General features: G+C 30.3%; 1 protein-coding gene across 7 annotated transcripts; it reads left to right on the top strand.

Annotated features, from left to right (window-relative positions):
* Nucleotides 1-753: 753 nt before the first annotated feature.
* Nucleotides 754-27,491, top strand: LOC125064314 (ras-related protein Rab-32). Of its 7 annotated transcripts, none has more exons than XM_047671293.1 (5): nt 754-900; nt 21,016-21,226; nt 22,465-22,646; nt 23,113-23,256; nt 26,409-27,491. In XM_047671293.1, the coding sequence occupies exons 1-5, from the start codon at nt 757-759 to the stop codon at nt 26,532-26,534; spliced, it is 807 nt and encodes a 268-aa protein (XP_047527249.1). In that variant the 5' UTR covers nt 754-756; the 3' UTR covers nt 26,535-27,491. The 7 variants fall into 7 exon arrangements, with proteins under 7 accessions (XP_047527249.1, XP_047527255.1, XP_047527271.1 ...); XM_047671299.1 differs by lacking the exon at nt 754-900 and adding an exon at nt 4,799-5,006; XM_047671315.1 differs by lacking the exon at nt 754-900 and adding an exon at nt 5,828-5,972.

Genomic DNA, 27,491 nt, shown 5'->3' with positions numbered 1-27,491 from the left:
ACCCCTCAGTCTGTTGTAAAGGTATCTTTACCTTGAGCTGATCGAATGGCCAAGGAAGCTGGATATTCTACAGATACAAGAGATACTATTTCTTTCTTTCTTTTATTTCTATTTTTACGTATTATCGACGCTGACGACTGCTGAATCTATAACAATTAAATCACATTAGTAATCATTTAAATGAGACATACATTCTTAGAATAATAATAATTGGTCCGTAACAGTTTAACCATAGTGCTTAAAGTATTTTATTGACGCCAGAAAGTGCCTTATAAGGCATTTTTTAAAAATAAAATATATTCAAAAAATATTATTTTTCAATGGGGTTTTTGTAAACTTATTACTAATTTTACTGTGACTTTTACTGTAAAAGCTTATTATATAAAAATATATATATATTTTTTAATCCGTATTGTCGGTTGATATTCTAAAAAGATACTGATTCTTTGGTGTAGTGGCTAGCGTAGGTCCTGAGAACCTGGGTTCAAGATCCCGAGGCCACTAAAATGATATTATGAATTGTCGTATACTCTGCAATGCCTCGTTCATCGCGAAAAAAAATCAGGCAAAGCTTCGTTGGACCGTCCTGCCTTTTTAAAAAGTATATTTGACCTTGCAATCTGAAATGACAAAGATGTGGTCTTTTAGGCATGTTTTACAGGAAATCGTTTTGATTAGATTATGTATTTCAATACATTTGCATAAGAAGTAAATATAATTTACATACACATCCTTATCTGTTTTGTTCGACCCGATATGTGTAGTGTTACGCGCATGGCGGCAGTCATCGCGCGGGAAACTGAGACATGTCGACGTCAGAAAGTGTTTACAGCGTCTTTGAAGAACTCAAACGAGCAACAAAATTCAATGAGTTCTAGAAATTATCGGAATTCAAAAATGGTAAGTTTTTTATAAATATAATTTCAACTTTCATTTTTTTTTTACCAGGGTAGCGTTTATTCAGTCGTATTATTAAACGAAGAGTTTTTATTGTTTTATAATTAATTAGTCTATTTACGTTGGTAGTATCAATTAATGAATGCGTTCATATTAAGAGTTTTTAGGTTAAAAGTAGTTTCACTACTCTTATCATTTTATCTTGTAAGGTATACATCTGTTATCTGTACTTAAGGTAGCAGAGGAGGAAAGATTATTTTATTCAAACAAGAGTTATTGAGACATCTCTTATTTGCATAGAATATTATTTCATTAATATGTACAACTCCTTCATAATATACTGTATACCTACTGATTAAGGTACAAATTATTATCAAAATATATCTACAAAATATTAATACCGTTAAGATATATGTTCTTGAGTTGTAGGGGTAATTTTTAAAACTATATAATTTTAGTTAGAGACGGTATATTGATGTAACTTATTTGTTTTATAGTATTATCAATGAAAGTGTTGTGGTGAACTAAGTTATTTCCTTCAAATTCGATTTATATAAATCAGAATATGATGACGTATTCCCAATTCTTATTTCTCATCGAAAACCGCTCTGTCATTAATATTAACATTTTTCTTCTATTTATTTAAAAATATATAACACTAGTTGTCGCCCGCGGCTTCGCTCGCGTTTTAGGGGTTGGTTGTCATGTGTTAGACAAAAAGAGTAGCCTATGTCCTTCCTTGGAGTTCAAGTTTGCTTCATACCAAATTTCGTCAAATTCGGTTTATTTGTTTGGCAGTGAAAGAGCGACAGACAGACAGAGTTACTTTTACATTTATTATATTAGTATAGTATAGTATACTTAGATTAAATAATAAAAAAATATTACATTTAAAGTAATAAAATACGTAAGCAATATATTGTATTATCTATTTGAAAAAAAATATATTTAAAATAAAAAGTGACACAGTTTTATTTAAAAAAATATAATATATATAATATATATAGTGTTCGTGGTCACGGGCACTGCAAAGTGCTCGAAACGTCGGGATGTTAAAATAATTAATATACGCGATTAAATCCGTTAAAAACTAGTTCTATTTCAATGTGTAATAATCGCGAAAATCTAAGACAACATTATATAATATATACCTACGATATGGATCTGCTATCTGTCTAATCTAAATCATAAATCGTTAAACTTACGCAGGATTTAAGTCAATTTTTAAACCCTAAATTGATTGTATTTTTGTAGCGAGTATGTCTAAAACGTAATTTTTTTTAAATGTATATTTAATAAGCTTATTTTAATATTTATACTGTAAGTAAATATCTCAATACAGGGCTGAGGGCTGCTTCTCTACGAGGAAAAAGTCTAGCTAATTTTACCACGCTACTCCAATGTGGAATGGTTAATTTGATACACATGTGACCTTTACAAGCTCTTTTGAATCGTCATTTAACAAACTAATTAAAGTAAAGCTACCACCTGTTCAGAATGTAGATTCTACCGAGAATAACCGGCAAAAAACTCAGTAGTTACTCTTTTTCAGTATTTAAAAATACAGTAATGTTAGTTAAATACAATTATATATGTATGTCTCCTGCCTGGAAGTCAACAAGCATTAACTCCACGCTTTTTTATCATCAATATAATCTAATAATTATAAATATAAATTAAGCACATTGAAACTTAGTGATATTTGCCTGAGCTTAATTAAGATGCACGCTTTCTAACCACTGCCGTTTCGGCAGAAGTATACGAAAGTGAGTTTTTTGTTTGTCCTGCTTATTCGTGTTGATGTCTGAAGGGATCTTCCATTTTTTTATTGTTACCGTACCTCTATCGTAATTTCTGGCAGGTATGTAAAAATACTTAGTAATACGTTACGCACTAAAAACTTGTAGTGATGTTGGATGAATCGCTTACATGCCGTCCAGAATTCGATAGGAATGATTGTACATTCCGCAGAATATGCCGAATACCGAAGAGAAAGGAGCAAATTCGACCGTTTCGGTATCCTTGATACATACAGCTTCTAGAAAATATATATATATATATATATAACTAGTTCTAGAAAATATTTACTTTATTGACGCTAACGAATTCTTAATAAAATCGAAAATGAATTCATTATTTAATAGACGAATTTATTGATGCCTACTCATGTACAATAATAGCATAGTCTTGTCATTTTATAGAATTATTTATATAGAACCAAAATAAATAGTGTTTGATAGAAATTATATGGAAAATTACGACTACACATGTCTACAATGTATACCTCCGAAGATTAATTAATTCGACCCTAAGGTCGTATGGGCAGGTCAAGCGGACGTCACGTATGTGACACTGACATGTGACTTACAGGTTTATAGCTATTAATTACAATTATGTTTGATTAATTATAATATATTAAATAGATGATAGTTTATAATTGTATTTGTTATTATTATTAAATATGTTATCACAAATTACAGATTAAAATACATGCTTAGAAACTAAAAAAATTGTATCATAGAGTAAATGTTCTATTTATATTTAATTTAGTAAAGACTTTGTGAATTTAAAAATATTTCTTTATTCTATTAGACGACAATATCGCTTTGAAGATATGCATTCATTCATTTCATTGTAATTCCGTAATTCGTTAGATTACTAAGGTAATATAATTTACTCACCCAATTTTAGTTAGATATGCAAGTACTAAATATTTTTTACACGGCAAAATTAATTAGTTATTAGAAAATCTAGTGTTGACGCATGTCATAATTTTGTTACTGTAAAATAATGTGATAATTATTTTGGCGTAACTGACCATTGACCGCAGTTAGTTATGCCATACCTTAGTAGACGGTAGACTACTCATACGTTATTTTACATTTTAAAAAACACTACAATGACAGTATTTGCAATGCTCTCTGATCAATTCATCAATTAAAATGAGACGTCACAGCCTACGGGTCTAATGAAACGGTTGATCACAAACAAAACTAGTAGATTCATAGATTGTTTTATAAATTATTTACAATACAATTTGCACATAATAAATTGGCTTTATTGAAACTAGGTAAGGCGTTATAAGCATTTTATTTAATTCTAGCGACTCGTCTCGGCTCGGACTTCAATCAGTGGCTGAATGTCTTTACGCGCTTTCCGAAGCACGAGGAGTGTGACTCAATAGTAAAATGCAGCTGGAGTCAGGCAACTTCTATTTCTACGTAGATTTTGTATTAATAAAAAAAATCAAAGCAATTTCTATTTTTTAGCGCTTTATGCGAGCCTTTCTGGGCAGGTACCACCCTCTCATCAGGTATTTTACCAACAAATAGCAATACTTAGTATTCTTGTGTTCCGGTTCAAAGGACAAGTGAACTATTGTAACTACAGGTACAGGGGACATAGCTCTCAAGGTTGGTGACGGATTGGTTATGTTAATAGATATATCTTAAAGCGCTAATCTCTATGGACGGTGGTGACCACTTACCATCAGGTGGTCCATGTGACCGTTCGCATATATATTATAAAAAAGTAACTACTTACCTAACCTAAAAATAGAAGCTATTATTGTAAAAATCTAATTACGATCTCGAACAAAAAAATTAGTGAGTACATTGATCACGTTACCCACGTAAACAAAGTTGCCTTCGTATTTTCAATAAAAAAAAATAATATGATTATCATTTGTATAAACTGAGAATACGATGATATGATTCGAAGTTCGATGAATGATTGAAATTAATTTCTTTATATGTATGTATAAACATTTATTCTTAGACCTTATCTCACAAGGGGGCAAATAATGTCTACTTCACTGTGCCTCTAGATAACAATAATTGCGTCCTGTCAATTGTTTCGGACAAACGCTTCTGTTCTGGCGCCATTTTGTGACTTATTCGAAAGGTTTTTAATCAAATTACGAATTAATTTTGTCTAAAAAAGAAGTTTCAATAATGTGCTTTTAAATTATATTTTATATAATGATAAAACAGTTAAATAAGAATACTGTTCATGAGCAATTACTGCAACAGGAAAAATTAGTTGAATCAAGAAATAGGCGAAAGTACAGTACTATGCCAGCCAATAAGAATGGGAAGCGATATTCGCAGGTGCGTAAATACATTATTTTATTCGCTGTTATATTTCGAAAATCTAAATATAAATGAATTTTATTCAAATAAACTATTACATCGTTTTGAATATTTAAGCACTCCGGTTCGGAACTTGATTCTATCGACTTGAACCGGTAGGCAAGAAATACAAAATATTTGAGGATGATTTTTAAATAAGACTTCTGTCTGATGATGTTTGAATGATGTTTCCGAATATTTCCGCATTCATTTTCGCTTGTGCTTCTTTAATTTAAGTCAAAGAACTAGTTTTAAATTTTCAATTTCATTGGAATCTACACTTAACCACTTAGTATTGGCCGAGAGACAACAAAAACTATTTTAAAATATGCTAAATTGTAATTTGTTGAATATGCTAAACAAACTAAAAGACACTCAGAATTACCATTTATACAGAATTTTGAGGCACGTGTACATTATTTCAATATTCGGTAAATTAAAATACTAGATTGACCTTGATTTGGAGAAATAGACAACATATAATTTTTCTTTATACATTTTGAATATTGATACGGACTAATGAATGATTCAACCAATATGTAATGTAATGTAAACGAAGTTTGCGTAGCTCTTATCGATAACTTTGATAAGGTTTATCCGATAAAATAAATACTCGTCGTATCGACAGTTATCCACGATCTTCTAGAGTGACTCCTATTAATGTCAGTTTTAATTTTAAAGTGAAATGTTTAGGATTTGTATGTAAGATAAATAGTAACTGTGCTCAGTTTTCTTAGATGATTATAAATGAAAAACAATATGGGAAGTCATTTCCTTAATATACTTTAGCTCCAAGTGAATTGTAATGTTTATTATCACAATACGTCATTCGAAATACAAATTAAATTACTGATAATTATTTGCCTAATTTGTGCGCGTCAATTGAAAGGTTTCGTTATGATGGCTGAGGATGCTTTTGAAGCTCAAACTAATGGCCGTTTCAGTGTAAGTAATTGAGTAATTTACTTAGAAATATGGACGATAGAATTAGTAATGGATGGAATAATCTTCTTTGGCTTTATATTTATTACGCAGAATAATATGATGACTGTGGATTGAACTACATATTAGACTTAGTTCAAAATGTTTAATAATTTACTAATTGTTGCTTTGCGTTACTAACTCCTTACGTTATAAAGGTCCTACTTCTATAAATAGTTAACTAGTCGTGTTAGACGATAAACGATTCTAATACGCTCATTGATGCTTCCTGTACTACAATGAAATACCCATCATGGTAATGTTCCCATTATAACATGCCATTGAGAGCAATAAACCTACGTTACAATATAATTTTGGTCCAAGAAAAATTATGAGTAATCGTCCAGTACTACCACCTACCTAATATATTTATCTTGTATAGAAGTTTCAGCAAAGTCTGAAAGTAAAAGTTACTGTTAATTGTTAACTTAATTTTAAAAATAAACTTACCTAAACCTGATATTTGGTTGAAAATAGATCACTTGATTCTATGATCATCTTCCGTGGTCCCATTGTACTGTTGTATGGGACTTTTCAAACATAGGGTATACAGATGCCTTCTGGGCCGGCGTCAGCATCAGCAACCCCCTAACGATGCAGGTGTCCATGGGTAACGGTGACCACTTATCATCAGATGGACTTTCTCCTCCTGTGCCACCTCTAGCATTGAAAAACAAAAACTGATTTGTTTGAACATTTTGGACATAAACTTCTAAATTTTAATATGGATTAAAAGTTTTAGTTGAGTTTATCTTTTGCCATTCATGTTTGTTTTATAATAATAATAATCTGAATTATTTTTACAAAGACGCTTCGTAATGATTCATAGTTCTCACACGATAAGACATTAATAGAGCTTTAGTCACGACCATTATTCGTGTAAAACTTGTTTTATTGCGCCTTATTTGATTTTGATTGGTTTTCGATTTGGTTTGTTACAATACATTAGATTCATCAACCATCGAATAAATAAACAAAAAACACTAGAATTTGATAAATCTAGCTAAAAAATTTAAGTGGTTAAAGAAAAAGAGTACACTTTAAATTTTTGGTTAATTAACTGTTGATTTCAAATTTAAACTGAAATTAAATGTATGTCCTCGATTTTGAACACACTTTAAACACATTTATACATGTATATACATACGCACTACATGAGTCGAAAATATCTAATAAAAACAAATGTATCTCATTTCAAATTATACACATGAATGAAAACGAATAATTAATTCTTTCAATATACAAACCTATGTTATATGTATATATATTTAAATATATTATAATTTTAATGACTTCACTTGAATATGATTATTGAAAATATTACATAATATTGCGCAAGATCAAATTTTGTTGAATCTTTCTTAGCCATTTTGCGTATAGTTTATTTCATTAGAATCATTTAAGTGTAAATCAGTCAATGTGAATTAAAATAATGCTAATAGCTCATTCTGCCTTCAAACTGAAACACTACAATACGAAGTATTGATGTTTGGGGGTAGTAAATTGGTGAGAGGTGGTCTTGATACTCATAAGATTGGTACAAGGATCAAACACAAACTTGTTACTCCTGTTACTCGACAGCTATATCAGCAACTCTTGTATGGCAATGGGCTCTAAAACAGGATCCCAGTAAGCGATCAAAATGCTTCTGTTGCCAAATTTAACAAAAATGTTAAAGAACGCTTGTTTGCAAAAGGCTATTATTAGGTACAATTACACTGAATGAGAATGAAACGATCGCCTCCTGGCTATTTATCCTTTTCATATCGAATAATTGTAAATAATAGAATTGCTAAAAAAAAAGACTAGTATATGTTTCATATAATCAATTTTGTAATCAAATCTTGATAAAAAGCGGAAATAAACATAACAAAAGATATAGAATAATAATAAAACAATAAAACGTTTATTTCAGGCCAAGCCTACAGAGTGTTTGTTTGACAAAATTATCTTTTATACTAGTATAAGTGGACGTACAGTTTTATCATTATAATTGTATTATATTATAGACTAGATATAAAACCTGTAAACCTTGAAAACAAAATTTCATCTTCTCAATGATTTTATTTCGTTTTAGTAACTAAACATTTTGCATTGAGTTATAATTGTTGTTATAAAGGTCCAATTATGTTACAACTATGCGTTGCATATCAATATCATTGTAGAATTTAATATTTTGTTAAATAAAATCTCATTAATAAACTTTCTTAACGATTTGGTAATCTTAGAATAAAAAATAAAAATTTTAATAATAGACTATGTAAAATAGTTTAATGCTATTGTCTATTATATTTAATATTTAAAATAATACACACTCGCAAATATGTGTACATTATAAACATATGTATATATGTCTTACAATTAATACTGAAAAAAGATAGCTGTTGCACAAATTACCGTTTAAAATAATTCATAGCAAAACAAAGTGCTCAATTAAAACAAAAATTCTTATGAGAGCTAGAAAATAAAAATCTTATATGAATTAATGTTAAACGAAGAACTATAAATCTTATTTTCTTATTATAAAGTTCATAATTATTTGCTTAAAGTGAATTTGTGTTGGTCGATATCAAAACTCCAGTCCTAGTTATAGGGCTTCTCTTCCGTTGACGGATTCCGTACAAATGCAACTTGTTATGGTACGTGGTTCATCAACTTATAATCATAGGGTCAACAGGCAATGAGGAAGACCGACAGTGATATATTTTGACATTTATAAATAGATCAATATTTAGTTTCTCATGAGTGGAACGTATTTAAACCAAATGGATTTTAGGAAATCGTGTAGAATAATATTTATATTGTTTTGACGTTTTAACACAAAAATTAAAACTACTCATACGTAAACTAGTACATATGTAAATGTGACTTCGCAGACACACACTTAAAATATTAAATAATTGATTTCTCAGTAACATATAATATGTACACACACATGAAATATCATCACGGGCTCAACAGATTTTATACGCGGCTAGTGTTTATCTGCAAAAAAATCTAGCGGCTAGTGTTTATCTGCATAGTTATTTATATTTTTCATCAATTGTATAATGACGGAAAATATATTAATTTCATATAATTTTAAAACTTTATTTGAACTTTATTAAAATATGTAAATACATCTATCTCATATAATTCAAAGTATGTGTTGTAACAAGATTAAACCAGTTTGTTTCATTTAAAATATATATATAAGTAAACAAGACGTATCAATGGTATATTTTTAAGTTATGTGGTATTTTTTTAATTTAAACGTAAATTAGGCACGTGTTTCAATTTATGGGTCCTTGGACACATGATAATTAATATATATATTTATAAGATATTAAATTATCTACTTACATATTTTGTATTTTTCCATGTAACATAATTATGCACGATTACATTATCATCCATACTTATATTATAAAAGTGGATTTTTTTATGCTTGAGTTTATCTCATATTACGCACTACCCGTCTGATTTGAGACGTTGAGAGATAGCCTGTGTATTTATGAAAGTTATGGGCTAAGAGACTTCAGACTAAGTACGATTCACCTAGCAAATACTCGCTTTTAAACCAAACATTTATAATTATATGTATTCATTCAAAATTATAGCGAATAAAATATAATTTGCGAAACATATTATAATGTAAGGTTATCTTTGTAATAGTTCGGTCCATTAATTTAAATTAAAAAAATAACTTGTTTTAAAAACGTTTGCATTTAAACTATACCACAAAATGTTATTTACTGTATGTAAATAAATAAACAGTTAAAACAAAAGTCGATTAATGCAATATTTATTTTTATAACTCGTAATAAGTCGTTCTTTTAACGATTTATGCAAATATCTAGTAAATACAATAGTAAAGTATAAGTACAACACAATGTAGACATTTACAAAGAAAGGAAATTCTTGCAATTATATCGAGGAACTCATAATCCTGTTACGTTTACTTATCCGTTGGTCGTTATAATATCAGTAGATCTATTACCGTAGTTAAATACAAACATGATTTTACAGTGTTAAGAGCTCTTCATTTCAATATTTTAAAATGCAGTACAAATTTAACATTGTAAATTGTGGCTAAACAAACTTTAATCACGTGATAATGCTCAATATTGCGGTGTCATCATCCAATAAGTTTAATCACATTAAGCTAAATTCGTCACAGTTTAGTGTATTATACTATATACCACCCTTATCGGATTGGTGTTAGTCAGAGGACCTTGTCAAAAGTTTATCCTCGGTTCACGCGTGCTGATCAGGAGCAAGGTCGCTGCGTGTGCAGGCGGGCGGCGAACGAGCCCGGCAGTCCGCGCGCCGCTCTCGACACACCACCATGCGGGACGACGAGCCCCCGCTTCTAGCCGCCCCCATCCCCGGCCCCCAACCTTCCCGCTTGAAGCGAACGCTACAAACGCTCCGCTCGCCGTTCCGCTCCGGCGCGCCCTTCCACATCGCGTCGCTCAAGCGCACCGGTTCGAGTAAATCCTCAGTATCGGACGGTGAGATCGCGCGAGACGAACGCACTATGCGCAAGAAAAATAAGAAACTACGCGCGGAGTCGGCGGACGCTTCGCGGAGCACTGACAGTTCGCCGATCGTTGAAAAAAAGAAGTCCACTGGATTGCTTAAGCGTATGGGAAGTATTGGAAAACGGCGAGGAGAAAGTTCCACGACCCCTTCGCTGTCTGACGATCCTGGACCGGAACCCGAACAAGGTGATCAACATGAAGTTCAAGTTAACCCTTTGGATCAAGATCAAGTTTTACCAAAGCCAGAACCTGACACGACTGTTGAGTCCGAAAAGCAAGAACAACAATCCACCAACACAACAGAATCTAAATTAGATTCCACGTTGCCAGAGCCGTCTGCATCACCAGAACCGCCTTTCATACCTATAGCGGTAGAACATCCAGTAGCGATGCGTGCCTTTACAAAGGAGGCGTGGAAACGACGCCGTAAAACTGAAATCGCGAAACCTGTAGAAGAACCGAGTCCGGGTGATGCTCTAAAGCGACGCATTGCATTCGTCGCGCAGGCGTCAGTTGCCTTGTCAGAGGATCGTGACGATGACGAGGATGAGGTTGAGGAAGGAGGGGGTGAGGTGGGGACACTGGAGGCGGCGGTTTTACTGGCCCGGCAGCGACTCGCTATGGCTGCGCATTCGCCCGCGCCGCCGCATTCGAGCGACAACAACGAAACGGAAGAGGAGGGGTGTGCGGACACGACTACGACGGACGCAGCGGACACGATGCCGGCTTACGGAGACCTCATCGAGCCGGAAAACAAAGCTGACAATGACGACGTACCACCGGTGAGTGTTAGCGGAGTGTGGGCGCTTGTGCGCCGCGATAGCCGTCAGTGGGCAAAAGCTGCCCGTGCGATGCGCGCGCGCCATGACCTTCGAGGAGAACGGTGACGAGTGCTACCTGACGGTGTGCGAGTGTTGCGGCTTCAGCGCAGAGACGTCCCTGTTGATTCCAGTACGTTACATTTCACGATAGTTTACAGCGGAGGACGCGCCACGATGCCCTTCGTGAGTACACGTCAAGCTTGCCTGCCCGTGTGCTTTGCATTCGACCGCATCTTGGCACACTTGTGCAAATATTTTATTTATGCGAGTTATCTATACGTCGTAAAATATTATATTTCTCGGTACATTTTTCAATATGACGCAGATATACTGAAAGGTTTTAAGTAAATATTTATTGCAAGTGTTTTTGATTCTAAATGTATTCAAACACAGGCGTATTTAAAAAAAAATAATTAAAGATTCATAGATATTGAAATCTTATTAATAGAATTATTTACATTTAATGCATGACTAATCGTCTGACTTTTCCCAGGTGGAATTTCAAAAATTAATAATAGTCTGTGAAATGTCTTATAACGTGAATTAAAGGTGATGCTCAATTTAATTACCACTCAATAAATAACTATTAGACGACAATTCTATTTAAATATTTCGTCAGAAATTAGGCAAACCTAAGGCGAATATAAATTTGACCATAAACTACCGAATAACGATTTATTCATTGTATGTTGGTTATGGTTATTTCGAACCTGTTCTACCTGTTTTTCTTAAAATTTGAATTTAATTTAAATTTTATTCAGATATTCTAATAAAGAGGAAGCTAACATTCATTATCATCTGTTTTCCAAAAATACTGGACTCGTTCATTATTTATGAATAATATACCTCTATATAATCAAAATTAAGAACATAATCGTTTAAATACTAGTATTTAACAATATAAATAACGCGTTTTAACTACAAACAGTTTCAAGGATATTATGGTTGGAATTAATATTATTATTATTTAATGTGCTTCCATGTATCTAATTTATATTTGTTAGTCAAATGTATCAACGAATATTCAAGCTTCGTGAACAATTGATTCCTTTTTATAATTTTTTATTTCGTTTCCCCTGTCCCGATTTTTGTCCCGAAATCTTACAAAAAAATGATCTATAGTTCTGCTCTGTCTTTTCTTTGTTGAAAGTTTGAAATATAATGTAAAATATAACAATCCTAACCGTAAATTTTTAGTCCAAATTTTCGTGAGTATTTGTGTTTAATAACAGATAGATGAGCAAACTTCGAAAAAAATAATACGACACAAAATAAGGATTGCTACATACTTTCATAAATTTTTTAATTGTTGATAAGTGACTACTGACTTTACTTATATTGCTATTAATATTTAAAACAGAATTCGTGGGTCTTGCAGTAACAATTCCTTATTGATAATATATGTCAGAATTACTATAAAGTATAGATATGTATATAGTTATATTATTTATAGTTATATACATATGTTTAACTCCTAGATAGAGATTATTGTGTCGCATTCAAAATCGACATGAAATTGTTCTACATAAAAAACGTTCTACATAAAATACTAGAATTTTCATTAAAAACAATACATTGTACACATTTAAAATATTAGATAACTCGGTAAACACATTCAAGTATGTCAGGTCGTTTTGGTCTAGTTATTCTGTAAGTACTAATTAATATCAATACGTGTAAACGCCTCAATTAAAGCTGTATATATTGTACCGTTATAATTTCAAATTTAATATATTGATTTTGATAATAATTTTAATTACAGCGACATTATTACGTATATATACGTACATATACATATTTTCATGCTTTCTTAACTTTATAGCGCAGCTTTTAAAATCTGAAATCTTTATACATATTTTGATAATAACAAACAGCCGCTGCTCGGCGCTTTAATCCTAAAATTGTGGTAAATGCTAATGCGTATACGTAATTAGACACCCCATATAAGTTTACCTCGTCGCGGTTTCGAATGTTCTAACTAATAATGGTTATGCAATAAACCTCCCGATATCAATAACCGCCATTCTCTATATTAGACAATAGTTTTTAAGTAGTTCAAGGAATTATTGGTCAGTTTTTAAATACCCAAGCTACTAAAATTACGTACTAATATTTAATTTTAATTCATAATAAGGATATTAAGAATTAACCATAAACGATCAAAATTTTGATGTAATTATAATTTAAATGCAATGTCATATGAAATTCTTTCTTAAATGAGTCTTAATGAGTCTTAGTGTTTAGTAAAAAAAAAAACATTTGTAATAAAAATGTGTTAACACTTAACTGATGACGTTTTACTATTCGTCGAACATTTGTAAATGTTTTTTTGTCTTTTTTTTTTTCGCATTTCGTCGAAATAAAGTAAAAGTTAAGGTTAGATTTTAAGGTATTACTGGACGAAATTCTATTATCTTTTATATGCTAAGACTAACGTAGACATAGACTTTGTTAGTCCTTTAGTTTAATAAAGACACCATTAAGAAAAAATATTATGTGAAGACAAGTGTAAAGATATATGGATAATGTTAAGTACATAAGTACTAAAAGTACATATTTATATTGGCTATTCTTTGAAAAAATATATTAAATGATTATATATTAATAACGAAATATAAAATAAATTTTAACGGTGATTTAAAAAAATAAATCACAACGCCAATATAGTCCTAGTAGAAAATATTTTATAAAAATGCGAATTTACAGAATGTATTGACACTGAATGTTTTTTAAATCTCTTTACTCGAAAGTAATTTATTTTATTCGATGCAGAACGTTTCTTTAAAATCATTCTAAGAATTCTAGAACAATACGTTAGATGAGCATTAATAAACAGTTATATAAATAACAATAATATTGATATTTATTGAATAATTATTCTTCATTATTATACTTCTTTTCAAGCAGATACAATATTATCGTATAATCTCTATAAAATCTTACTGGGCTTAATAAAAACAATCCAATGTTATGTGATTATGTGTGAGTAGACAGGCGATACATTCTATATTTGAATTTTATCTAACATTGTTGCGACTTTAAAGTAATTTTTTTTAAATATATTTACCCGAGTGTGTATAACGGTACCGCTTGATGTGTATAGACAGGCGATATGTTATAAACTTGAATTTTATCTATCAATGTCGTCGTCACTCCACGTAAATTTTTTGCATATATCAATTGCAATTCGTTGATTGAGCTTCACTGACGCTTTGTTTAAATCTTCACCGCTCATCATGTTTTAAACTTAATTTCTTGAAATAGTAAATTTTATAATTATAATAAACGTAATTCGTTAATGAACATTTTCGAAAGTCATACATACACATTATAAATATAGGATCAAACGAGGTCCAAAACACGGTACATGAAAGAATTACTGCTTATATTATTTAACTTGTTTGAAAGATTTTTTTCCCAAGTAAGTTATAACTGTTAAAACTGTTTCAAAATCGATTCAATAAAAAGGATCCAAGCTACACATACCAAAACCCGTATTACTTGTTATAGCAGTCTCATATGCAGTCTCATATCCTGTAAATGTTACTTTTTTAATAAACCGTTGTGTTTTTAATAATTATCTTTGTTTATTATCTTTGTCACGCATGATAATCGTCATTTTGATGTAATTGATTTGTAATTCGGAAATCCCTTTTAATATTTTAACTAGGGTACTATATTTTTTTGGTATGAGCCATATCATCTAAAAAGGTCGGTGTCGTAAGAGCCGACTAAGGGATTTTTTGATAAGCGCGCAATCAGTCGGGCACGTAAGCACCTCGACCACCCGACCCGAATGGTGGCGGGGAACCAACCCAAAAGGAAAGACATTCCAAAGAAGATCTGACGTCAGATAGGCTGATCGCAAATTCAAGTCAATGTTTTGTTCATGTATGAAATTTATTTAGGATAAATATAATGATTTATAATGCCAATGATATCCTGACAATGACAATATTCCATACGACTTTTATCAAAATGTGTATTTGTCGAAATATCAGATTCCATTGCTTTATAGTACATAATATTTAGTTCAAAGTGAATTTGTCGAAAATAGATTGTACTGTCAATAGATTTGGGAAGAAGAGCTGCGGTGTGAAGTGAAATTTAATAAAAAAATGGATTGCGTCAAAGTCAGGTATAAGGCATCGTTAAACTGTTTTCAAAAAGTTCTTTTAAGCTTTTTTTAACGTCAGGTAGATGCCTACTATCTATATAAACGGCGTCCAAGTCTTGTGACACTTAGTTGACTGTCGCGTACAGTGCAAATGACATCTGTGAGTACTTACCTACACAACTGTTATCTGGTGGCCGATAAGGCAGCGCCACTCCAACGATAAATAGCCGGTCATTGGACTAACGTAATATTTCAATATCGTAAATCGGCTGTGACGTGTCGTGTTTATAAAATTAATTAATCACAAATTAAAATAAAAAAAGAGTTTATTAAAAATATTAAGCAATCACAAACATCGTTAAGAGTGAAAATTTAGTAATTTAAATATTACGGCAAATAGTTTGGTAATATATTTTAAAACTAAGCTAATTTAATGTCATGGATTCAACCAGTACGCAATAGTCTAGTAATTAAAGACCACGTGACAAGTATTAAAAAATAAAAGAAAATAAAGTTAAAAGTAAGAAAAACAGTGTCTGGTATAAGAAGGCGACGGAATGCAATGTTTTGTTTTGTTGTCGAGAATCTTCCATAGACGCTAGTCTTTTTACTTCTAGTGTTTCGTGATAATATAAATGAAGATGTCACCCAAGCAGATCAAAAGTGTAAGTTTAATAAATATCTAGTTGATTTTAAAGAGTTTTGTGATCCGCAATTTATTCTAAATAATTATATGTCGATTATAATTCTATATAGCAAAAACCGTAAGGTACCTACTTCGTATCGTAGAACTTGTAACAAAATCACATTCATATAAATACGACACGTACCTACTAATTGTATAATTTATCTTCGATTTTATGTCGAGAATATTATTTATTTTGCTGATATTTTAATAAATCTTTCCGTAAATGCCATCAAAGTGTGATGAGTTTCACGCTGCGTAATGATTTATAAAGATTTCATAATGATTTGAGCTTGATTTAGATCAATTATTAATTTAATTTATAGATTTATTGTAACCGTTACTCCCATTTTAGTCAAATAATAAGGCGAGTTTTTAACGAGAAGATATTTGATTCATTTTACATATTATCTGTAAAATACATGGTGCAGTTTTGTCAATTTCAATAAAGAACAAAGAAGAAGAATATGTTACGTTTGAATATTATGTTAACTTATCTATGTTTAAAATAAATAATATACGGTTTGTTTATAAAAAAACAGTTATAATTAAAGCTAGGAAAAATGTACAAAGACCGTCTTATCGGTAATACCGCCTGTAACGTTGAACCGGAATATTTTACTAATTATCTAAAATAATAAAAATTGCTTAATTTAATGTGAAAAACGTATATACTTGATATAAACATTAATATCATAAATACCTTAACTTAACATGGGCTAATTTTAGAACTGTTTCTCTTATAAAACTTGTTAAATATTGTTGTCTTAGTTTACCTTAACAAGAACTAGTTAAGTATTATTATTATGTATAGGTTTATAATTATATTTGTTGTTTGTACATTGTAATAGCCGATAATTCTCTTCGTAGAAATAGTTTAATCACGTTTAAAGTACGATAGGTCAAGTACTAATTTCATAAAACATTTCCATTCATAAATTTACTTAAATTAGTAGTCGCCCATTGGTCGTAACTCATTGTTACTAAAATATTAGATGCGTTGATTTGAATGATACGTAGAAAGTCAAGTGTCAAAGATGAAAATGAGGCTCAACTGGACGATACCTCGTCACAACTAAAATAAAAAATAAAAAATTTCATCTTTGACATGGCGGGTGTTGTCATTGGCAATATATACGTATGTATGAATGTTTCACATTAAATATTATGTAGATAAACGTATAGGTGTGTGTTAAACGTATCGTAGTATGTGTTATGTTTTTCTTTAATAATTTATTTTTTAATGTATTTCTTATGCATATTTTAGAAAAATATTAGCTTTCTGCACTCCATAAACTTTAAAAGTGGAAAATTTCATACAACGCGTCTTTTTGGTAAAAAGAAGTACAAAGTTACTGCTTCACGTATTAACATTAAAATTTAAAACGTCATTGTTAATTAATAATACTTAAAAGCTTTTTAGCCTACAAATAGAATAAAAAACTAATTGTGTTTGTTAGCGAATTTACGACTAAATTTAAAAATTTAAGAATGTTATACTTTACTTGTAATTAATAACAAATAACTTTGTAATATTCTTATCCGATTATACAATTATTAATAATATTCGACTTAGTGTTTCTGAATATCTGTTAATGTCTAATCTTAATCCAACTTAAGTATTAAAATGATTAACGGTAATTGAAATTTATTAAAGATCTCCATTGCATATATCATTCTTGCAATATTTGCTCATTAAACCATCGTGATGTGACAATCGTGTTTGATCGTGGTTAATGATAACATCTAAAAACCGGTTAAAGGATGCATTATACATACATATATGTATATATATATATATATATATATATAAATATTTCCTCACGATGTTTCATTCACAGTAAGCATAAGATGAGTTAGAAATACAAATTAAGTCGTAAAACTCAATGGTGCTTGCAGATTAGACAACGATCTTCGGATAAGATTTGCGAGTTATTTCGGTCCATTACAATATTTTTTTCTAATTGATTTGTTACAAACTTTGGCTTTATTTTGTAGAGCCTACGTGCATTCTGCAAAAACTTTTAAAAAAAAAGACATTGAGGTTCGAAAATAAGAGATGTGTTTTTAAGTTTATTTACAATTATCAGTATTGAATAATACCTACAATATAGTTTAGTAGTAAAATAAAACTAGCTAGTTTGTTAAGTGCTAAAATATGATGTATATTAATGTTTTTATCAATTTTAACATTACCGATTCGGCATTCACTATCTCTATATATACCATAAGAAAAATATTTTCGTATGAGTAGAATTAGTAGGAGTACGCCTGTCATAAAATATTCTTGTTAATTTATTTATGGTAACGCACGGAGTAGGTTTGAATCCATTTCTATTATGTCTGTTCATAAGTTAATTGACATGAATTAACGATAACTGCGGAATTAACCATTCGAGGTCGATCTTTATACCTACTTGTTTAGTCCGGACGACATCAAAGTCAGCGAAATTCTAGGAAAGAAGTACTATATTTAGTTATAATAGAAGTGAACTACCTACTATTCTATATTAGTAGTATTTAATATGTATTATTTTCTAATAGTATTTCATTGGGCTAAGTGTTTTATTTTATAATAGTAACAATGTAGCAAAATTGTGAAGGGCAGTTATTGCTTTTCATATTTTTGCGTCGGTATATTGAATTCTCAATTTTCGTACAGTTTACAATCCCTCTAACTATTTATGTTAGTCTGCCTATACTACCTAACCTACCTACTATTTACTGTCTAACTAACAAATAAATATTGCTAACGACGAAAGTTCCGTACGCTGCTGAGAATTTAAAGAAAAAAAAAGAAGGGCAGAAATGTTTTATCTTGTCAGAACCCATTTAAGAACTCCTGGGGAGTTCGAAAACAGTGGACTAATAAGCTAGCCACTAATCCAACAAAGAGCTCAATAAAACTTGACTAATGTTCTTACTGCTCAGAAGTCAGAAGACACAACTAAAAAGCATATACCTAACTTTAAATTGCATACAAATATTAAATGACAAAACAAGCTTTAGCTAAGCTTAAAATCGTGGGTAGATTGTTTTTCAGTCCTTGCTTTAATTTTAAACTAAGTAAGTATATACTTTACGGATTATGAAACCTTATTATAATCGTTTCTTGTTAACAGTTTTCTTAATTTTACTTCGAAATGATACATATTCAAAATATTTTAGTTTTATTTTGTGTTTTTTTTTTGTTACACTGTAACAATTAATTGTTACTTTTTTATTTTACTACGTTGGATTTTGTGGAAGGAATTTGCCCCTTCGTCTACGTTACGTTATATAATATTTATCGTTTTTATTGTAAAAATAGTCATTTAATATTTAACTAATATATGTACATATAAATTAAAACGGTAATGACTTATGTTTTATTTATTCCAGGTATTTCTATTGGTTTACATCAATTCATTCTAAATGCCATTTAATGCATTAATGCACTTCATTATTAATACGTAAACATTGAAAATTAACATTTTATTTATTTACATAAGAGTTATTTAAGTGGACAGCATTATTTATACATACAATATTTTATTTTTACCAACAATTAGACATACACTTGTCAATTTTGCTTTATAAAATATAAAAATGCTTTATAAGATATTTCAAAGTACCCCTTGTAAATATCTACTTTTATATTTATATAAAATATTAATAATAATTTGACCTTGCCCTCGTGGTTTCGGGTAAAGTTGAAAAGAGTCTCCTCGTCTCAACCAATGGGTACAAAGGGAAAAACTATAAATGCTAAGCTCTTTAATATCACCAGAACTCTGTCTCAAACTAAATGGAGTAAGGCCAGGATCCGAAAATAATGCTGAGAATAATCGAAACTATCAACACAGATGTTATTGTTTGGTTGATATAATTGAAGTCATTGACGTTCGGCAAGTCTTCATCAAGGCGTCTTTTTGTCGTACCTACTTTATTCTTTATCTGCGGCTTCTTTAATTATTAATAATTCTTTGTAATATTTCAATCAACGTTCAATATGCTTAAATTTCCTGCCCCGAAAAGCGATTTTTTTGCTAAAAGGAGTCTTATAAAATACATTTTAACTCATTTGAGATGGTAATAAGTTTTATAATTGTCTCAACAACTTAAATAAAGTGTAAAACTATTTATATTTAATATAATAAAAAAATTATAAGGAAAAAGTATTATGTGATTTACTCAGTAATTCTTCCCACCGCGTTAACGACGAGCTACTATGGCTTCTTCAGTATAATTTTCATACTAGGTCGGTTAAAATGACCGCTTTTCTCATTAATATATTTTTATATAAAATAAAATAATCTGAGAAATTATTGAAAACTATATTGCACTATTTCACAGTAAATACACCGTTAAGAGAACATTTGACAGTTACAAACGTAGTTTATTAAAATGATAACTGCCTGTATATGTGTTTGATCTCAATGCTCTTACGTTCAAAACGTGGGTCGGTTTCTTAGAAAAGGTATCGAGTTCGTTGGTCAAGGAATTCTCGATGGCAACCTGAAGTTCGAATGTTGTTCGAAAGGGGACATTATAATATAATTTTCAAACTACGGATAACTTGGAAAGCAAGTAAAGTCGTAGTCGGATTGCCGTTCCATCAGATTATGACTGTGAGGGCAAAGAGAGTTCGTGTATATGTTTCAATGCACTATCTCTTGCACAATCAGCTAACTTCCTCTGAGAAAGGCCACTATGGGCAGATTCAGTCAGAAGGACATCATTATAAACATCATACATATTCACAAATGTAATAATTGTTTAAAATACTTCGAGAGTTTTAGCCACAAAATGCTTCGCCAAATCCTGCACTTGCTTAAATCTAATCGTGAACTCTTTGTCTGACTTTTATTGTTTGTTTTAGTCTGCATCTGGGGGTGGTGAGAGGCGAGAACATTTATACAAAATCCTCGTGATCGGAGAACTTGGTACGGGGAAGACTTCTATCATTAAGAGATACGTGCACCAGTTCTTCAGCCAGCACTATCGAGCGACGATTGGAGTCGACTTCGCACTTAAAGTTCTCAATTGGGACGCGAACACCGTTATACGTCTACAATTATGGGACATTGCAGGTATGTTTTAATAAAAAAACATCTTTTAATAAATTTATCTGTCCTGTACTATGAAAGGTAATTTTGGAAAATATATTGTTAATTGTTGTTAACTTATATGTAATGATTGCTCTACATTTCATTCTAATTATCATCATCAGTCTATGTCGACTGCTTGACAACGGCACGCCTATCAATATCGTTCTTATTTTCTTATCAAGACTGAAAATATTCTCTCACGTTTGTAAAGCACATCTTTAGCTTCCAATCAAGAATTTGTCAAGGGTCATGGGTTATTAGTTTTGCTAAAGATGTGCCGGCCTGCTGCCACTTCAGCTTTATGCCTATCTCAGATCATCTCCATAAATTAAAACCGTCATAATGCTTTTAGGGTATAGAAATAAACCTTCATCGTGATATTTTACCGATTGAGATTCTCATACTATAATTATTCGGTTTCTTGTTTTCTATAAAATCCACTGAAATTGTAAGATTATTCTTCAATCCGAAATAAGTATATCCCTGAAAGATTTTTTTTTTCATTAAATCAGTCCCAGTATACACTTTTCTATAACTGACCAAAATCTCCTGTGCTTCTTATTACTAATGTCAATACATTGATGAAATTATTCTGGGCTGAAACATAAGTATATAAGCTGATATACATACATAACATATATAGAAACAATATTTTCTATGTATTATTTTGGAAGTTGGCAAGGCTTTTAAAGAATAGTTACTTCTCTTATATTCTGCTACAAATTTTATACTTTTTTTTACGATTTATTTGCATGCATTAATATTTTATTATATAATTATAGCTTAGCTTAAAATAGTTTTAATGTAATTTTTAAAAGTAATAAAATTCAACTAGACAAAATTAAAATTAAAACATTTGACATTTTGAATATAAAAAAAGTTAACATGGATGACATGGGTTTAATGTTTTCTTGGATTTTTATGATTCTAATGATAATTTATTTGCTGATGTTTATGTCATTACTAATAATGGTTCCTCTTTAGTGTATGTATGTAAGTAATTTGCTGCATCATTTACTCTTATCAATTTTATTTTTGATGTATATCACATATCAATAGATGATTTAAAGGTATTTTACGAATTGTCGTCGAGTTCTAAAATGTTTTCGTAGAGATTGATCCACAGATCGTATTCATTACTCGAAATAGCAGAGGCGTTTTCCTTTTAGGGATAAATAAAAGATACATACAAGAAGTAACAATAATAAATTTAATTATAGGTCAAGAGCGTTTTGGGAACATGACACGCGTATACTACAAGGAGGCTGTGGGAGCGTTCATAGTGTTCGATGTATCCCGCGTCGCCACATTCGACGCAGTGGTCAAGTGGAAGAACGACTTGGACACCAAAGTGCAGTTGCCTGACGGGTCGCCTATACCGTGTATACTGTTGGCTAACAAGGTGAATATAATATATCTATTTATAGTTTCCAAGGAAATAAATAACGTTTTAAATACATTTTAACAGTACATGTGTAAGTTATCTTGTAAGCCAAATATTGGTCCATATTGGGTGACATTTGCAAGATATAACATTTAGTATCTTCCTTTTTTAATGTCTCTATAAGGTTCAGACAACATTTTATAAACCGGTAATAATATTCTTACCCTTAAAAAATCCGTTACTTTTATGCTGTTCGGATTTATTCTAATTTACATACTTACCACATTAAAAAGTGCATGCCAGTTTATTAACGGTATTGATTTCTAAGAATAAATAATGAATTTATGCAGAACGCTTCAATAAATTATTATAACTTGGCGTCAAGAAATACCATATTTACCAAATATGCTTTTTTGTTACAACTAAGACTAGTATATGTTTGGCGATCAAATAAAAATGTATGTGGTGTTGTTTTATCCTACAGTGTGATCAGCAAAAAGAAGGTATAGTGAATTCACCAGCGAAAATGGATGAGTATTGCCGGGAGAAAGGATTCGCAGGCTGGTTCGAGACCTCCGCTAAGGAGAACATCAACATTGAGGATGCGGCTCGTTCATTAGTTAATAAGGTGAGATATTTATTATGTCTTTCCTCATCGTCTTAAGATCGTCACCTAATCAAGAAAGGCTATTTTTAGGATATAGGTCATACTGGTATGAAATACTTCATTATTCATATGACAAAGTTTGACATTATTTAAAATATTTCTGTGTGAATTATACTTACTTTAGCAATATTACGTCGCTTACAATAATAATCATCTTATTATATTATTTTAGAGTTAAAATATATAAACAGTTTTTTTTAATAAATAAAGCAGTTAAGTTACTTTTTAGTAGGGTTTATTTAATTTATTATTTTTAAATTGGAGGCTCAATCCATCGTTACTAAGAAAGATGTTAAAATGGAGCGGTACAACCGGTATCTTTTGGGACAACGATTTATGTTTGAATGACAATATTTAAGAAATCAACAAATAAATTAACTTAACGGATATACGATATATTCATAAATGGTATTGTTTTATTCAAAAGAAGAAATATTTTTTTAACTTTTTAATATTTTAATATATATTTTATGTAACTATAGTGCGCTAAAAAACAGGGTATTGTATGTAATTTTTTTTTATTATTAATATTTAATATTAATTAATATTAAATATTAAAAATTTTACGGTATTATATTATACTATAGTGGTTTTCAAATTATCGCACTACGTGTGTGTTAAGTGTTACAGTGCCGTTAAGTCGTATTTAAAAAAAAGAGAAGTATAATCATGTAGGAAGATTATTAAAAAAAAAAACCGTATTTTATTTTATCTACATACCTTATAAGTATATATAGCTCATTATTATTTCATAATGTTATTTTTTTTTTTAAATGTTAAGTACCGTTTAATCCTTTAATAACCCAGTTTGATAATATCTTCGTTATTTATTATTTATATATCAGACTGAGAATATGAATATATTCGCTGTCATGTTCATGGAAGTTACTTTCGAATTTCGAATATCTAGGTCAGTATTTTGGATTTAAATCCAGATGATTAAAAAAAAATCCAAAAAAGGCGACAATAAAGATAATAATTAAACGTTTGTGCATAATTAAAAACAATAAAATAAATTAATATATAAAGGCATATGTGTTTTGTTTTACTCTTTACCGCGAACTTTTTAAAAAGTTACATTCCGTGAAAATAGCATTTTAAATGTATACTACGTAGACGTTTCTATTGTATCACGAATAGTTATCTAACAATTCCTTAATAAAGATAATTTATAAGCATTCTAGTAATCGTATCTTGCGTAAAAGTCACATGAGAGGTTGAGACTCGTCTTTTATTTTGGTCCGATGGTTAAATAATTAAACTGGTTTCGTTGCTTCTAGAAAATACATAATGTTAAGGATGGTTACATCCCACGATAAAATTGACTTTCCACTTAATATTGTCGTAACTAACGCGATAATACTTTGTTTAGAATCACTGCTGAATGTTTATTATAAATAATTTAATATAAATATTTGGATATTAAATTATTTATGTGTTACATATATTATGAGAAATATCATATTATAGTTTTTTTAAATTATTAATACGTAAGTACACTATGATATTTTGTCCTTCTTCATTCCTTCAAAATACCTAATTTTTTAAATAAATCACATCGTAATAATGACGCCTTCGCAAGCTTTATAATAAGCAATACGTGTCAAATAATTTTAAAACAATGAATTATGTGTATATATATATATATTTGTATATACCTACATAATCTTGTGTTACTTTGGAATGTGGTTCCGACGATGTTGTGAAATCTTTAAATTAATAGCGTCATTAATAGTATTATACAATGTTGTGTTACCATGTCATTATAAATGCTTGTTATAATTTTATAATCGCATTTTGTATACATTTAATAGTTTATCGACATAATGTTGTATAATAAACAATAACATAATACGAGAAATGGATGCTACATTTAATAAGGACATAATTAATTTTTATAGGTAACTATTTAAGAGTTCGAAAAATTTAAATTTAATATCAACCGATAGTGGGGTTTTATGGGAGTTTTTCGGGGTGGTCATTTTTTACATATCACGTATCCAATAAAATACGATAGGATCTGTTTAAATTGAAAGCGATCCGTAGTTTAAATGACAAACTGATTGGTTGAGATAACACGGTCGAAACTATTTTAATGTTTCCGAATGCATTAGGATTGCGGTGTCGTCTCGCACGCCGGCGACAAATAATTCCTACAAATATTTTAAGCTCATTATATTTCTATGTAAACGTTTATGATATTGTTTCGTCATTTCTTAATGCCGTATCTTTTATTTTTAAGCCTCTATGGCAATAAATGTTAAATTGCTTTGTGTGTAGTTTTGACTTACTGTCTCGACTTCTCGTGGGTAATAATAAGGTACCTGTGAGACTTAAGCTCTTTTAATTTAAATAATGTGATATAAGCAAATACGGTTTTAGATTGAGTATCTATTACGATTGAGTATGTATCTCTACTCAGAGCCGGATTGACGATGTCGGGCCCCTAGGCAGTGTACCTACTTTTCGGAGCATGTTTATCCTTTTTAAAAAAGTTCTACCACACTGCAATTTTATTCATAATTAAGAATATATGCTATTCAAGTAAGAAAAATATTTGGCTTACCTACCTAGAGAGTGGCCTACACTGATTAATGGATAAACCGGCCCTGTCCGTACGTACGTACGCGTATTCGCGGATCTTGTAATATACTATTTCAAATGTTATATTCGGTATTATGAATTGTCGCGATATTTTTGTATGCATTTTGTTTACATCCACCGGTAAAACTCTCTCTCTTATTGTGTTGACAAAGTAAACTAAACTTATATCTAATAAATACAATGCGCCGTAAAAACTTACTGTATAGCTGTCTGGATCTACTATAACCTAAATATAATCGTTCCATATTCATATAATTGGTAGTTTATAAGAAAATACGAATAAAAAAAAACAACGTAACAAAAGTTACTAGTTCAATAAAAGTTATTGTTTATTTATTTATTCATATTTATTGCATTCCAATTAACATAATACACAATAAATTATGGAATCTACAAAGTTTTGTTAGACGCAATATCGCTAAAGTGTTCTTATAAATATGACCATATCCACAGGATTATTTAGTTTATTTATTAGACCAAATGATAATAACAACAATATTTTTTTCCAGATTCTTCTAAACGACAAACTGCTTCAAAGCAGCGATAAAGACGGCGATGGATTCGCCCTCGACCACAAGATCGCAAACGGAGAAAATAATCGCGACACAAGTTCAAGCAAATCTTGCTCTTGCTGACCGACCACGGGCAAGAAATGTGGTCACTCGGCTCACACTCGTGGTCATATTAAATTGTGTTTATAGTGATTTATTAGTTGTTATGTTATATATATTTACATGACGACACTCAATCGATAAACATATTTCTGTTGATGAGTCAACAATATATAAATTAACTTGTTTTTGCCAATTGCTAAAAATACTTGATTGTAAATTAATTACATAAAAATAAATTTACGATTATTTTCTTAGTTTTTGAAACGTTATTTTGAAATTAGAACGTTTTAAAGTTAATTTGTTTTAAAAATTTTGCTCATAATGAAAACAGTCATTTTGTCAAAATCAAATTTTATTATCTATTAAAAAAAATGACCGGACGCGATACTGAGTCAGTACCTTAGTAGTTAAAAAGTTGTCGTGTTCAATTGTGGCCTTAATTTATTAAATTTACGTATATTTAAGGTCATATAATCGTCGAATTTATGGTATATATTTATTGTGAAATGCGTTTCGCGGTTGTAAAAGCAAGCTATTGTATAAACAGAAGTCGTGTAGTTTTGTCAGGTTGTTATTTTAATAAAAAATATTATTAGAAATTGGTGCGGATTCTTAAAACACACGAGAAGTTTCTTTTTGTGTATGGTCATTACTTCCTTTTATAATATCTTTGCGTATTTCAATTGTCAAATAGTTTTCACTTAATACTTTATCTTGTTTTTACATATCGTAAACAACAGATACGAAATAAAGTGCCTCTTTACATCGAATTTCTTTATCGTGCCTACTAAGGTAGAGTACATTAAGTTATTGTAAAGTTTATAATGAACTCCTTAAGTGCCATTTTCGGCTAAAGTTATATATAATTATATAAAAATTCTAGACAATAGTGTATAATATTCGAGTTATTTTATTGTAATAAGTATTACTTATTGTATGAGAGCGTGTGAGTTTATTTTAAAATAAAATGTTTTGAGA

This window comes from Vanessa atalanta, chromosome 1, assembly GCF_905147765.1.
Source record: "Vanessa atalanta chromosome 1, ilVanAtal1.2, whole genome shotgun sequence".
Classification (NCBI taxonomy): Eukaryota; Metazoa; Arthropoda; class Insecta; order Lepidoptera; family Nymphalidae; genus Vanessa; species Vanessa atalanta.
This window is presented reverse-complemented; position numbering and strand designations above follow the sequence as displayed.

Coding starts and splice junctions, on each gene's coding strand:
- LOC125064314 (XM_047671284.1), top strand. CDS start 10,336: ATGCGGGACGACGAGCCCCCGCTTCTAGCCGCCCCCATCCCCGGCCCC. Junction 11,314..21,015: donor ACAATGACGACGTACCACCG/GTGAGTGTTAGC, acceptor TGTTTGTTTTAG/TCTGCATCTGGGGGTGGTGA. Junction 22,647..23,112: donor GTATACTGTTGGCTAACAAG/GTGAATATAATA, acceptor TTTATCCTACAG/TGTGATCAGCAAAAAGAAGG.